This window comes from Oncorhynchus nerka, linkage group LG1 (assembly GCF_034236695.1).
Source record: "Oncorhynchus nerka isolate Pitt River linkage group LG1, Oner_Uvic_2.0, whole genome shotgun sequence".
NCBI lineage: Eukaryota > Metazoa > Chordata > Actinopteri > Salmoniformes > Salmonidae > Oncorhynchus > Oncorhynchus nerka.
Window position 1 is genome coordinate 14,142,929 of NC_088396.1, and position 13,818 is coordinate 14,156,746.

General features: G+C 40.5%; 2 protein-coding genes across 3 annotated transcripts; one reads left to right on the forward strand and one right to left on the reverse strand.

The window, feature by feature from the left end:
- Nucleotides 1-3,388: 3,388 nt before the first annotated feature.
- Nucleotides 3,389-7,486, forward strand: nostrin (nitric oxide synthase trafficking). 2 transcript variants are annotated; one of them, XM_029687058.2, is made up of 16 exons: nt 3,389-3,471; nt 3,660-3,745; nt 4,035-4,118; nt 4,242-4,304; nt 4,429-4,510; nt 4,602-4,664; nt 4,769-4,867; nt 5,079-5,204; nt 5,466-5,564; nt 5,647-5,772; nt 5,895-6,003; nt 6,103-6,191; nt 6,302-6,427; nt 6,658-6,898; nt 7,063-7,146; nt 7,223-7,486. In XM_029687058.2, the coding sequence occupies exons 1-16, from the start codon at nt 3,445-3,447 to the stop codon at nt 7,357-7,359; spliced, it is 1,641 nt and encodes a 546-aa protein (XP_029542918.2). In that variant the 5' UTR covers nt 3,389-3,444; the 3' UTR covers nt 7,360-7,486. The 2 variants fall into 2 exon arrangements, with proteins under 2 accessions (XP_029542918.2, XP_029542979.2); XM_029687119.2 differs by lacking the exon at nt 4,602-4,664.
- spc25 (SPC25 component of NDC80 kinetochore complex) lies at nt 7,442-11,221 on the reverse strand. Its single transcript, XM_029687229.2, has 7 exons — nt 11,114-11,221; nt 8,744-8,903; nt 8,584-8,649; nt 8,333-8,479; nt 8,109-8,213; nt 7,894-7,992; nt 7,442-7,789 (listed from the first exon to the last, which is right to left on the reverse strand). Exons 2-7 carry the CDS (start codon nt 8,895-8,897, stop codon nt 7,665-7,667), a joined length of 696 nt encoding a protein of 231 aa, XP_029543089.1. The 5' UTR covers nt 8,898-8,903; nt 11,114-11,221; the 3' UTR covers nt 7,442-7,664.
- Nucleotides 11,222-13,818: the final 2,597 nt, after the last annotated feature.

The following is a 13,818-nucleotide window of genomic DNA, read 5'->3' on the forward strand; positions in this document are numbered from 1 at the left end:
CCCAACTACCCGTGAGGCAAATCGAGTTATGCGTCCTCCAAATCATGACCCAAACCGCACTTATTAACACCCACCCGCATAACCTGGAAGCCAACCGCACCAATGTGTCGGAGGAAACACTGTTCAACTGACAACCGGTGTCAGCCTGCAGGCTGCCTGGCCGCCACAAGGAGGCGCTAGAGTGCGAAGAGACAAGTAAAGCTAAACCCTCGCCTAACCCGGACGACACTGGGCCCATTCTGCACCGCCCTATGAGACTCCCGATATAAAACCAGTTGTGACACAGCCCAGGAACGAACCCGGGTCTGTAGTGACGCCTCTAGCACATTGATGCAGTGCCTTTGACCGCTGCGCCACTCTGTAGGCCCCACAATTGATTACTTAAATGGTAGGCTATAGCCTGAAAGTAATAATATAATAATACACTTAGGCTACCTTGCTTGCTCCTGACTGATTTAGAGTTAGTATGTTTAAAACCAGTTGAGCTGACAGCCATTGTGCACATGTTTCACTGTGGTTTTAGTCAATCTAGCAAGAGGGCAATATTTATTAACGTAGTAGTGATTCCCCACCCTAGAAAGCTATGACCTTTGGCTTTCACCTGAAATGGTTTATTTAGGTCTGAGAAATAAATAAAAAACGTTTCAACCAATATGATCTAGTACATGATAAAGGTAGAATAAAACTTATACAAATATAACGGTATGATAAAAAAACAAATGTGAATGACTACGCCTTTTCATGCTTTATTATATGTCCATATACATACCCAAAATATTTCACCGTCTTTATTACCTTACCAAATATACTGTATCATGACATTAGTGATAGTCCAAATCTGTACAATTTGTGACATCTAAACAACATTTGAGCCATTTAAACAGCGTGCGTCTGTTACGCGGAGTGGAACAGGGGAACCCAAGAGCAGACTCAGACGAGGTAACTGGGATGAAGTAATCAAGGTATTTATTGGAGCAGGGGAAGATGGAGTGCAGGTCAGGGGAAGCTCGGGCGTTTGCTGGAGACCAGGTGCGGAGGCTGAGGCTGGAGCGAGAGGAATGGAGAAAGGGTAAGCAGGTCCAGGGGGCAATCAAAGGGAATAGTAGAGTAGGGGATCCAGGACAGAGTAACAGGATGACGAGACGTGGGACTGGAGACAGGGACCAGAGTCAGAGTGGGCAGAACTGTAGCGGAGTGGAAAATAGCATCAGGCAGGGTAACCGGATCTGAATAGTAACAAAAGCTAGACGCGTAGACTGACTGAGCAGAGATTACGATCTGGCAGTGTGGAAGAGGCAGGACTGAGTATTTGTAGAGGTCTTGATTATGGAGCGGGTTGCAGCTGGTGGGGATCTGCTCTGACTCCAGCACACCTGTCTCCACCCAAACAATCACACACACACACAGGGGGAGAGGGAGAGAGCACAGGGGAAGTGGCGGCAGGTTAGAGAGCCACCGGATGGGCACTAGAGGGCGTGGCAGGAGCAGATGTGACAGCATCCATACTTTAGACAAGAGAGAACGGCTATGTAAAGGGCTGAATTTTGTCGTTCTGAGCATATACAATGTGTCTGCTTCCGATGTAAAACAAATGTTTGACATCCACACAAAATGACTTAACTTATTTCAGGAAGTGTGTAGGTCGCATTCTTTATCGTAGAGCTATAATCTGATTGTTCGCGACAAATTCAGCGATTGCTCTGCCATGTCTGTAAGGTGAAGCAGTTGAGCTGAATACCTTTTTTTCTAAGGCCCGCCCCTTTGACATAACTTTGCACTAGTGATATAAATGGATGCAATGATGCAGCTGACCAACAGAGGGAGGCAAATACACGTTTATTCGACAGAGGACCTTGACATGGTCCTAGGAAGGATAGCTGCCTTCTGACTTATAAAACGGTGGGAAATCAATTAAATAAGTCATGTAAACATTTACATATTTTCTTAAGTAATTCTAGTGCCCAATTTTGGGGAGGAAGTTTTAACCTGTTGAAATATCAAATGTCAATTGATAGTGAGAGAATCACACATTATTTCCCAAGCAAAGACATTTTTTTGCCTCCTATAAAAGGTTGCAGCGTAGCCTCTGAATATCATAGAGACAAACCAAAGTTATACCATATGCATCAGTGTCACGTCTTTTCCCGGAATTGTACAGCTTATTTCTAGCATTGCTTACTAAAGCGACATTATAGATCGCTTTAAGTAATCAGTTCCATTAAATGTTTTAAAAATCTTAAGCTAACATGGGGTAGGCCTATGCTTTTAGCCTTTACCTTTAACAAAAGCCACAATACCCTTACACGCCCCCTCAATTCGAGCCCTGGTTTTAACTTAACACGCCAAGCTCTTCACTGACACTGATATACAGTGTCTAAGGAGTGCATGGTGACTGATGTAATTGGCTGAGAAAATCTATGGATAGTAGACTATAGTTTAGTCTGTCAAACAGGTAGGCCTTCCTCTTATTTCTTGAATAGGGCGGGAATAGGCCCCAAAACAAAGCCCTCTTGTTATTAGTAACCTAAAGTCAAATTAAAATGAAGCCTCCTCTACTTTCAGCACCCATGCGCTGTCCATATCCGTGCCTGCTACATCATAGTAATGTAAGTTAAGTATATTACTCGAATAGGGCTGTTGTGAGGTCAATAACTCTGATACATAGCGTCATTATGGACAACGAAACGTATTGTTTTTATTCAAATGAATTATAGCAGTAGCAAGCTTACCTCCGTTCCTCCTTTTCATCTTTGCGCTCTCCCTCTCAAACTGAACAGGACATCAGTTGTCCTAGTCCGCACGCACATATATTGCATTTCTTCAGGCACACATCGAGATACTATAAAAAGCAACTAATTCCCAAACCCTCCTGAGCAATATGACATTTTTTTTTTATTTTATTTTTTTTTAAATTTTACCTTTATTTAACCAGGCAAGTCAGTTAAGAACAAATTCTTATTTTCAATGACGGCCTAGGAACAGTGGGTTAACTGCCTGTTCAGGGGCAGAACGACAGATTTGTACCTTGTCAGCTCGGGGGTTTGAACTCGCAACCTTCCGGTTATTAGTCCAACGCTCTAACCACTAGGCTACGCTGCCGCCCCATTTAATCAATGAAAAATTGCATGACCCTCCCCTGGACTAAATCAAAAATACCAAACTCTCCCCATGACTGAAATTTAAAATTAAATCAAATTAAAATAAAAAAAAGGGGTTTCATGAATTTTGAATAACTTTGGAAAAATGAAGCAATTTGTTGACATGAACTATCATTTGAACTCCCTTGCACAAAGTGACAGTGGATGGTTGCGGACATAAATGGTTAAATATTCCAATGGAATTTTCCTTGTGCACTGGTTATATGAGCGCAGGTGATTTCCGCATGAATGACTTTAGGAGGAGCGTGTTCAAAGTGCAAAGTCAATAAACCCTCTTAGACTGAAAATGGCGGACCCTGTGAGCACCTGTGCTGTGAGTACTAACTCTTAACTCTTTTCAAAGATTACTTTTAGTCAAAAGTACAAATAAAATCATTACTTCTCCTTTATAAGTTTGTACCATAGGTCGAAACGTTAATGGCTTTTCTTCATAGCTGTGTGTATCACTGTTACTAGAAATAGCCAGTTTGACAACACCATGACTTGTTGAATGTGTTATAGTACAACCTGTTGTACCAAGATCTGAAGAAGTTCTCAAAAAATGGGGAGCATTTCTGTAAGGAGCTCATGACAGTATTTCAGCAAAGGTATGGTCAATGTCAACTCCTTGAGAATATCGTTTAGTGAGGTCATTTATTTGAAATTGTTATTATGCTATCTAGGATTGGGAAAGTAAAACCCTTTTCAACCTGGACTGCACATATTTCTATTTCATAAAATGTCCAATCATTTAAATGTATGGACTATACCAACTCGGTCATTCACAATTGCATGCTAAGGTCCTAACTTCTGGATTGATTTTTAATTAGCTGTAGTTACTGTTTCACCTCAGTGTGACAAAAGTAGCATCCCTTGATGACACTTATTTGTGACTAGGGCTGAGCTGGAGAACAGTTATGCCAAGGGACTTCAGAAGCTTGCTGGAAAACTCATGAAGGCATCCAAAGGAATGAATGACAAGTGAGTTGGCTCTATCTTCACATTTCTATCACGCAATCTGTAATGCTTCAGCAATCCAGATTGAATAGAGGCCATTACTGTAGTATTCTAAACTCTCTGGATGTTGTTTTTATTGCCATGAAGTTCCACATACCGAGCATGGTGCCATGTATCTGATGACATGTATTCTACAGCAGACACACACAGGTATTACAGGCATGACTTTATGACGTTTTTAATCATATTATGACCTTATCTGTAGCAGAGATGTTGCTTGGATATTTTCTATGACTGAGTCTGAGGAATGATACTATTATGGTTTGTTTTTCAGAGCACTAGGAAGTGCTTTTCAGGCAGAGGCAATTTTAGAAATTCGACAAGTCATTGAGGAGCACAACAAGAGGAAGAGACCTGTGAGTAATTTGGATAATTTATTCCTACCAACACATCATTCTACACAATTATACATTGAGACATATTGTTTTTTATCCCTTTCTTGAATAGCTTGATAATGTTGTTGAAAGAAATGCTAAACTTGTTGTGACGAACTGGAGTGAACAAATCAAGGTAAGTCTTCCTTAAATTCTTGTTTGGTAAATAGTGTTTGGTTGATTACATCATTCAAAGAAAATGATTGATTAAGAATATTGTTCAAACATTTTCCCTCACAGATGAAGAAGAAATTGGTTGGATTGACAAGAGAGCATGAGGCCCTGTTCAACTTTGTTGAAAAGAATACACACATTTGCACAGAAAAAGAAAAACAGAAGGTACTGCACTGCAATATTTACTGTAATACTGTCATTGAGAAGGAAAACAGAAGGTACTGCACTGCAATATTTACTGTAATACTGTCATTGTCACCTTTTGATATGTACGATTAGGAAACCGTTGAAATTCTCAATGTAATAAAGTTCAAAAAGATGCCATTTCCAACCCCTGAATAAGATTAGGATGATGACTTGTTCTGTCGTTAACTAGATGCTGACCAGACTGACAAAGTCTGCTGAGGCCCAGACCAGAACAGATGAGGAGTACTTCACCATCAACATGGATGGCCATGAAATCAGACTGAAGTGGGAAAACACACTGAAAAACTGCTACCAGGTTCTAACCAATCCCCACAGTACATTTCCTCCAAAATCATTTTTATTTTAAAGATATGTACCTTCTCTGACTGTACTGTTGATCTGAAGAGAAGGGGTCAAGACAGGTCACCCAAGAAGTTTCGATGTGCAGAGTTCAGTTGTATTGCACGTCTCCTCTCATGCTGATGTTTGGTTAGACCAATTTAGAGATAGTCAGGTTTGACTGTTGCAGCATCCATATCGTGTGCCTTATAGTGATACAGTAACTTCATCATTTCAGATAATCCAGGAGGTTGAGAAACAGCGGATAGAAGTTCTGTGCAACATATTGAGTAAATACAACCTCCACATGGCAAGCTTCAGACACACCCTTGTACATGTGAGCGTTCTCCCCAAAATTACTCTTAATTACAACCCTGTGACAAAAATGGTATCGTTGATTTCTCTTCTATTACTTACAGAGACAGAAACAAATAGAACAAGCCATCCAGAAAGTTGATGTGGAAAAGGATATCCAAAATCTGGTGGAGGAGACCAGTGTAACAGCAGAGGATAACAAGGCTAAGTTTCTGATGACTGATTATTTTGTAAGGGTCCATTTTGTTCACATAATTGTACAGTACATTTGTATCTGTAAATACATCTGGTATTAGTTTGATTTTGACCTAAGACATTATACTGTGCCTGACCCTCAATGACTTATGTTAAGGAGGAGGACAGTAAGTCATTGATGGAAAAAGACAGGAGAAGAGATGCCATCAAGTCCAAACTCCAGCGGCTGGGGGACAGTATCGCAAAAACAAAGAAAGACTGTGAAGGTAAGTGTTGAAAAATGAAGCATAGAATTTGACTGGAAATAATACATTTCTGAGTGACACCTTTTCGTTTCATGTCTTCCAACATCCTATTAATAATAGGTCTTGAGAGACTGGTGAAGACTTACTCTGAAAACCCATCGTTCTCAAACAAAAAGAACCTGGAAGAAACGGAACAGTTGATTGATGAGGTTTGTTTTTCATACAGCAATAGATCCATTTTGAAAATATTATTTGATATTTTTCTGTATACATTTCCTAGCATTGTGTTAAATGCATTTTCCCTATTGGATGTCTACAGACCACTCTGAAACTGAACCTTCTTGAAGCAACTCATTGCAAACTCTCCAGCACATTGGCTGAATTGGAGGGAAAACCTAAGACTTTGCATCGATTCAGTGCCAGTATAACAACATGGAAAGAAAAAGTAGGTCCATAATCAAAGTGCATTTTTCCAGGCTTTGCACAAGTTCATTGTAGCCTAGATTAATTTACTCACATACAGTTTACTGTTTAATCCATATTGTGCATGTTCAATTAGATTCAGACAGCACAAACACATCATGGCATATCCTTTTTGATGACACAAAATAGATCAACGTAAGTATGTGTGTATGTTACTATACATCCTAACCAGATTACGATTTGTTTTCCAAGGATTGCGAGCACAGTATTGTTCAGCTGTCCCGTCCAGTCAAAATCAAAAAGACACCGTTCAGATCACGTTTGAGGAGCTCCATCATTTACAAAGGACCCCCTCAGAGTGTGACATCAGCAGAGGCCTCATCAGTAGAAGTAAACCAAGTCTACACTGCTGTCATCCAAGATACTGCAGCCCCAGGGGAATGTGGCTCTGTCAATGGAGCCATGTCATTGACTGATGACAAGGAAGGAGAAGGTGACACCCATTCACATATATATAATTACAAAGATATACCATTCTGATCTTGCCTATGCGTCATAACAAGATTTGTAAGTCGCTCTGGATAAGAGCGTCTGCTAAATGACTTAAATGTAAATGTAAATGTAAGAAACACTAATACATAGAAACTTCTCCTTAAGGTGCAGAGTGGTGTAGCATTGGGAAATGCAGAGCTGTTTACGATTTCACATCAGACAGAGATGATGAGTTGAATATGAAAGAAGGTAATGGACAATAAAAACAGATATGGGAAAAAAAATATGAAATCCATGACTATACTTACAAAATAATTTGTTACAGGAGACCTTCTTGACATCTATCAAAAAGAAGACAGCGGTTGGTGGTATGGGATATTGAATGGACAGATAGGCCATTTTCCATCAACCTACATTGAGGAGCTGCCCATGTTAAGTGTTGTAGAAACATCAGATGTATGAGTCAGTGTTGGCGCAAATGGACAGGGTAAAGCATTTATCCTGTTACAAGATTAAACTAATAAGTCAATCAACTGTGGGGGGGTGTGTGTACAAAAAGCGTTTATTTAATTAAACCAATTCCAAAATGCCTGATCAAATCTTTGGGCCACTGAAGAACCCCACCAACTTGAAAATTGCAACCTAGCCTTTTAAAACGGACGTCATATAATAAAAACATTAATATTACAAACAATGTTGGAGACAAAACACACAGGATGTGACTAAAATATGTTAAAATATAAACAGATCCACATTTTTTTTTTTAACTATTCAGGTTTTAGAGCGAGAAATTCTCTCCGGACATTTGCAAGGAAGGCAGAGAAGTTGTTGGTCTCCTGGAGTCTCTGCTCCAAGTGAGCCATGCAGTCCAGTGGTGGGTCACTAGACACAACTGTGGACCAAAAATATGGTTATGTGACATTTCCAACCATTCATGATAACACTCCTAGTTTCCAAAACCATTTGTTACTGTTCTGTTCTATTTACTGTACTCACTCTGGTATAATCCTCCTTCGCTGATCCTCAGCATGAAGGTGTATACACATTCCGAGTCTTTTTGGTTGATGTCTCGGAAGATAAACTGCAATTTCTCTCCTTGAATAAAATAATAACAATTCCTTTTAATTCTGTGGTTTAACACTTGGTCAACACTAAAATGTTCAAACGGTAAAATATTACTGCCATTGCCAACAGACTTATTCCAGATTTACCGTGAATTTTTCTAATTTCCAATCCCAGCCGACTCTGAAACACCTGCTTGGCTTTGTTAAGATTTTTCAGTCTGTCCTTGTTGGCTTTGTTTTGGGACACAATCACTTAAAAGAAAGGGAAAAACAAGGGGACATGTTTGTTTTGGATACTAATCTATTTTAGAACAATGAATAGATGTTTGCGAAGGACAAAATCTATTTTCCATTTACTGAAAATAGCCTACATTCTTTTTTCTTGGCTTGTTCCACTCGGATCATCTCAATCTTTTCAATGATCTTGCTTTTCTGTTCGTTCTTCCCTTCCACTTCAGACAGTCTCTTCGCAATGGCATTTCTCTTCTCCACCAATGAGACATTTTTATTTTCCAAGTCTGGGGGTAGGGGGGACATGGTCTTCAATAATAAAGTATGAGTAGGCCAGTGCCAAGGTTAAGGTCAAACACTTCACAGGATGTCATGTCCGGCACAATCTTACCTGTTTTGTATGAGTCTATCGTTTCAAATATTATTTCATCATCCTTGGATTTCTTTGAACACGTATCTGCAGAAAGAGAAGGGAGATTATTATAGCTGTGAATAGACACATTTTAAGCATCCTTGACTCAGTAATCATGACGACAGCATCCAACTCATACCGAGAACAGATCTGACGGTCTTTCGGTGGGTTTGAACCCAATCCACGCCGGTCTCCGTCATCTCGGCCGTTCCCTGAAAAAGCATTTTGTTGCGAATGTCTTCCATTGTGCTACTAAACCAATTCCCAATGTTTGCATCTGTAATGCAGTTCATGATGATCTAGGTGACGGAAATACAAAACACTGATTAGGTCAGTCAACATTTTGGCAAAATACAGGATGGTTTGTTAAACGGGCAATCTGCAATTCAAAAAACAACGTGACACCACTCCACTGTTTTGGTAAACCGCTGAGGGATGGGGCTGGATTTGTTTTACCACTTCCAAATTCATAGGCAGAACTATGCATACATACAAGGGCTAACAATTTTTTGAGGCTATACACAGTGTGTTCCCAAAGTAGTTTATATTTTGGGGTTCTAATGGAGTTGAATTAAGTTGAATTAAGCTCAAGGCATGTATAGGTTATATTCTTCAAGAATCAAATCAAAGTTTATTTGTCACATGCACCGAATACAACAGTGAAATGCTAACTTACAAGCACTTAACCAACAATGCAGGTTTAAGAAAAATAAGTGTTAAGTAAAATACAGACAAGTAAAACAAAAAATGTATAACAAATAATTAAAGAGAAGCAGTAAAATAATAATAGCGAGGCTATATACGGAGTCAATGCACCGGTTAGTCAAAGTAATGTGTACATGTAGGTAGAATTAAAGTGACTATGCATAGATAATAAACAGAGTAGCAGCAGCGTAAAAGAGGTGGGGGGGAAGCAATGCAAATAGTCTGGGTAGCTATTTGATTAGCTGTTCAGGAGTCTTATGGCTTGGGGGTAGAAGCCGTTTGGACCTAGACATGGCACTTCGGTACCGCTTGCCAGTCTATGACTAGGGTGGCTTGGGTCTTCAACAATTTTTAGAGCCTTCCTCTGACAACGCCTGGTGTAGAGGTCCTGGATGGCAGGAAGCTTGGTCCCAGTGATGTACTGGGTTGTACGCACTACCCTCTGCAGTGCCTTGCGGTCAGAGGCTGAGCAGTTGGCATACCAGGCAGTGATGCAACCAGTCAGGATACTCTCGATGGTGCAGCTGCAGAATTTGAGGATCTCAGGACACATGCCCAATCTTTTCAGTCTCCTGAGGAGAAATAGCCTTTGTCGTGCCCTCTTCACAACTTTCTTGGTGTGCTTGGACCATGTTAGCTTGTTGGTGATGTGGACACCAAGGAACTTGAAGCCCTCAACCTGCTCCACTACAGCCTGTCGATGAGAATGGGGCGGTGCTCGGTCCTCCATCTCCTTTGTCTTGATCACGTTGAGGGAGAGGTTGTTGTCCCGGCACCACACGGCCAGGTCTCTGACCTTTTCCCTAAAGGCTGTCTCATCGTGTCGGTGATCCGGTCTACCACTGCTGTGTCATCAGCTAACTTGATGGTGTTGGAGTCGTGCTGGCCATGCAGTCATGAGTGAACAAGGAGTACAGGAGGGGGCTGAGCACGCACCCGAGGGACCCCAGTGTTGAGGATCATTGTGGCTGATGTGTTGTTCCCTACCTGGGGGCGACCCGTCAGGAAGTCCAGGATTCAGTTGCAGAGGGAGGTGTTCAGTCCCAGGGTCCTTAGCTTAGTGATGAGCTTTGAGGCCACTAGGGTGTTGAACGCTGAGCTGTAGTCAATGAATAGCATTCTCTGATAGGTGTTCCTTTTGTCCAGGTAGGAAAGGGCATTAGAAGGTTTAGCCCACATTTCCCTAGGTGTCTATGAATATTAGAAGGTTTAGCCCACATTTCCCTAGGTGTCTATGAATATTAGAAGGTTTAGCCCACATTTCCCTAGGTGTCTATGAATATTAGAAGGTTAAGCCCACATTTCCCTAGGTGTCTATGAATATTAGAAGGTTTAGCCCACATTTCCCTAGGTGTCTATGAATATTAGAGGTCAGCCCACATTTCCCCAGCACCGCATCCCTCAGCTGTCAATCTCAAAAATGTCGTGTCTGCCATTTCCAGAATGTAGTTTTAAACAGAAACTCACGGTTGACCACTGTTTGTGACAAGGATTTCCCTAAAAACAGGCCAATGGATACAGCTACGACCGGAAGTTACTTTTTCGTAGGATAATTTACGCAGCAGGTTAGGTTAAGGTTGGGAAAGGGGTTTGCGAAAATGCTCTCTAAATTCTTAAGAAAGGTATCTTCGTTGCTGTATCGAAATGGCGTGTTTTTAGTAAATATCATGTGACGTTAGTTATTGCCATAAAACAACACGGCTCATGACCAAACGGGGCCATTGCGATTCATGTAAACATATTTGTGACTATATTAAATACTATGACAACCGATTATCAAATAAGGTGAATTTTGTTTACTTACCTTGGCAATTTTCGGACGATCCTCGACCAAAGCTTTCGGCAGCTGTTCGCTGTTGTTTTCAAAATTCCGCGCTCACGGAAACAAGGATGGGCCTGTGACGCCACACCGGAAATTGAGTTTTTATCCACATTTAAAGTAGTAATTTAAGAAATAAACTCCTGCGATAAAAATTACAATATACCGTGTTTATATAATGTACGATATTTTTCACTTATGTTCCGCCTAAAACCATATTAAAATAAAAAGGATATCAGACACGTTTTTCCTGGTCTCCCACAATGCAAAGTTTTATTCAGTCTCTTGAATTTGCGCCAGGCTGTGATGAATCGATGTCTGTCACTCTGTTTAAATAAATAAAACATGTTAACATTTATTTAATTAGGAAAGTAATTTAAGAACAAATTCTTATTTACAATGACCCTGGCCAAACCCGGACGACGCAGGGCCAATTGTGCGCCGCCCTATGGAACTCACGGCTGGATGTGATACAGCCTGGACTCGTATCAGGGACTGTAGTGGCGCCTCTTGCACTGAGATGCAGTGCCTTTAGACCACTGGGCCACTCGGGAGCGCATTAAAAAATAAATCGACCTCTGTAGGGCAGGCAAAGCCTGTATCAACATTATCAAGAAAAAAAGTTTATATCAAATCAAATGTTATTATTATTGGTCACGTACACATATTTCGCAATGTTACATTTCGCAGATGTTACCTCGAGTGTAGCGAAATGCTTATGTTCCTAGCTATGCAGTAATAGCTCCCTAGCAATACAAAAAAACTACACGCAAATCCCAAAATTAAAAAGAAAGAAATTAAGAAATGTTTGAACAAGCAGTGCCAGAGTCCGAAATATATATATGTATATGATGGTGTGCATAGACATTATAGACAGTATATGGATAGAAAAGCAGTAGTTATATAGGATGAGCATTTACTAGAATACAGTATGTAGTGTGTAAAACAGTATGTAAACATTATTCAAGTGTTCAATGACTATGTACATAGGGCAGCAGTCTTTAAGGTGCAGGGTTTAGTAGCAGGATAGTAACAGTGACTAAAGTTCAGGGCAGGGTACTTGGCAGAAGCTGGCTAGTGGTGACTACTTAACAGTCTGATGACCTGGAGATAGAAGCTCTTTTTCACTCTCTCGGTCCCAGCTTTGATGCACCAATGCTGCTTCCTCCTAGACGGTAGCAGGGAAAAAGGCAGTGGCTTGGTTGGTTAAGGTCATATCTGCATCAACATACATGTTAAGAAATCATGGTTTATTTTTTTATTTAACCTTTATTTAACTAGGCAAGTCCGTTAAGAACAAATTCTTATTCATAATGACGGCCTACCAAAACGCAAAAGGCCTCCTTTGGGGACGGGGGATTAAAAATAAAAATATAGGACAAAACACACATCACGACAAGAGAGACACCACAACACTACATAAAGAGAAACCTAAGACAACAACATAGCAGCAGCTCAACATGGTAGCAGCACAATACATGGTACAAACATTATTTGTCACAGACAACAGCACAAAGGCAAGAAGGTGGAGACAACAATACATCACACAAAGCAGCCACAACTGTCAGTAAGTGTGTCCATGATTGAGTCTATGAATGAAGAGATGGAGATAAAACTGTCCAGTTTGAGTGTTTTTTGCAGCTCATTCCAGTCACTAGCTGCAGCAAACTGAAAAGAGGAGCGACCCAGGGATGTGTGTGCTTTGGGGACCTTAACATAATGTGACTGGTTTATCATAGTACCAGCTATGTCCCTGGAGGTTGACTGTAAAAAAGGGCCTGTTAACTATTTTCCATTTTCATTAGGTATCCCAGTGCTTTTATTGGAGCGTCTGGTTGATATTTTTTCAGTTGGTAAAAATAAGAGCAACATTTTTACTTTTGGGCACCCGAGCCAAAAAGTGTTTGATCTATTTCAGACCTCATTCCGGATTCAACTGGTCAACTACTCGATTAGTTAATTGGGTGTGACAGTTCAGAGCTACAAAATAATTGTGAAATTACCACTTATCTTAGGGTTATGGTTAGAATCCAAAATTACTTTTAATAATAAACAATAATAATAATACATCTAGTAATGTTTTACTTTACTATTAGAAACCCATTGTTGTTGCAATGTTCAATTAACCCACCAGAGAATCACTGAATGGGAAAATTATGTAATAAATCAGTAAATGGATCCCGGTAGTTCGACTTGTGCATTTGCGGGAGAACACTATCCTCAGAGGTGGATAGAATGGCTGATATTTAACCAATACAAGTAATAGCCTGTGGAAAATGTACACACAATCGTCCTGTAAATACTTTGTGTAACATGCCTTCAATGCTGCCTGAGGAAGACTCTACAGTATAAGTTTAAATGTGTTGCAGTTGTGCATCCTGATGTACAATGCTGCTCTGTTCCTATGTATTCTTTTGTAAATATTTTCTGTTAATAATTCACAAAAGTTTATTGCAGCGTTTAATTCACTCGTTGCCGTAGCAGTTGAATGATTTATGACGGTATTTCAAAGACATCTCTCTGTCTGTCTGTCTGTCTGTCTGTCTGTCTGTCTGTCTGTCTGTCTGTCTGTCTGTGTCTCTCTCTCTCTCTCTCTCTCTGTGTCTGTGTCTCTCTCTCTCTCTCACCTTCTCACTCACTCTCTAACTCACTCTCTAACTCACTCACACACACTCGGTGCTGTAGTTATG

Bases quoted from the DNA above. Each gene is read 5' to 3' on its own strand.
- nostrin (XM_029687058.2), top strand. From the start codon at position 3,445: ATGGCGGACCCTGTGAGCACCTGTGCT. The intron at 4,119-4,241 runs GTGAGTTGGCTC...ATTGCCATGAAG, and splicing joins TCCAAAGGAATGAATGACAA to TTCCACATACCGAGCATGGT. The intron at 6,004-6,102 runs GTAAGTGTTGAA...TATTAATAATAG, and splicing joins AACAAAGAAAGACTGTGAAG to GTCTTGAGAGACTGGTGAAG.
- spc25 (XM_029687229.2), bottom strand. From the start codon at position 8,897: ATGAACTGCATTACAGATGCAAACATTGGGAATTGGTTTAGTAGCACA. The intron at 8,480-8,583 runs GTAAGATTGTGC...CCCTACCCCCAG, and splicing joins GATAGACTCATACAAAACAG to ACTTGGAAAATAAAAATGTC. The intron at 7,790-7,893 runs GTGAGTACAGTA...TTTGGTCCACAG, and splicing joins CGAAGGAGGATTATACCAGA to TTGTGTCTAGTGACCCACCA.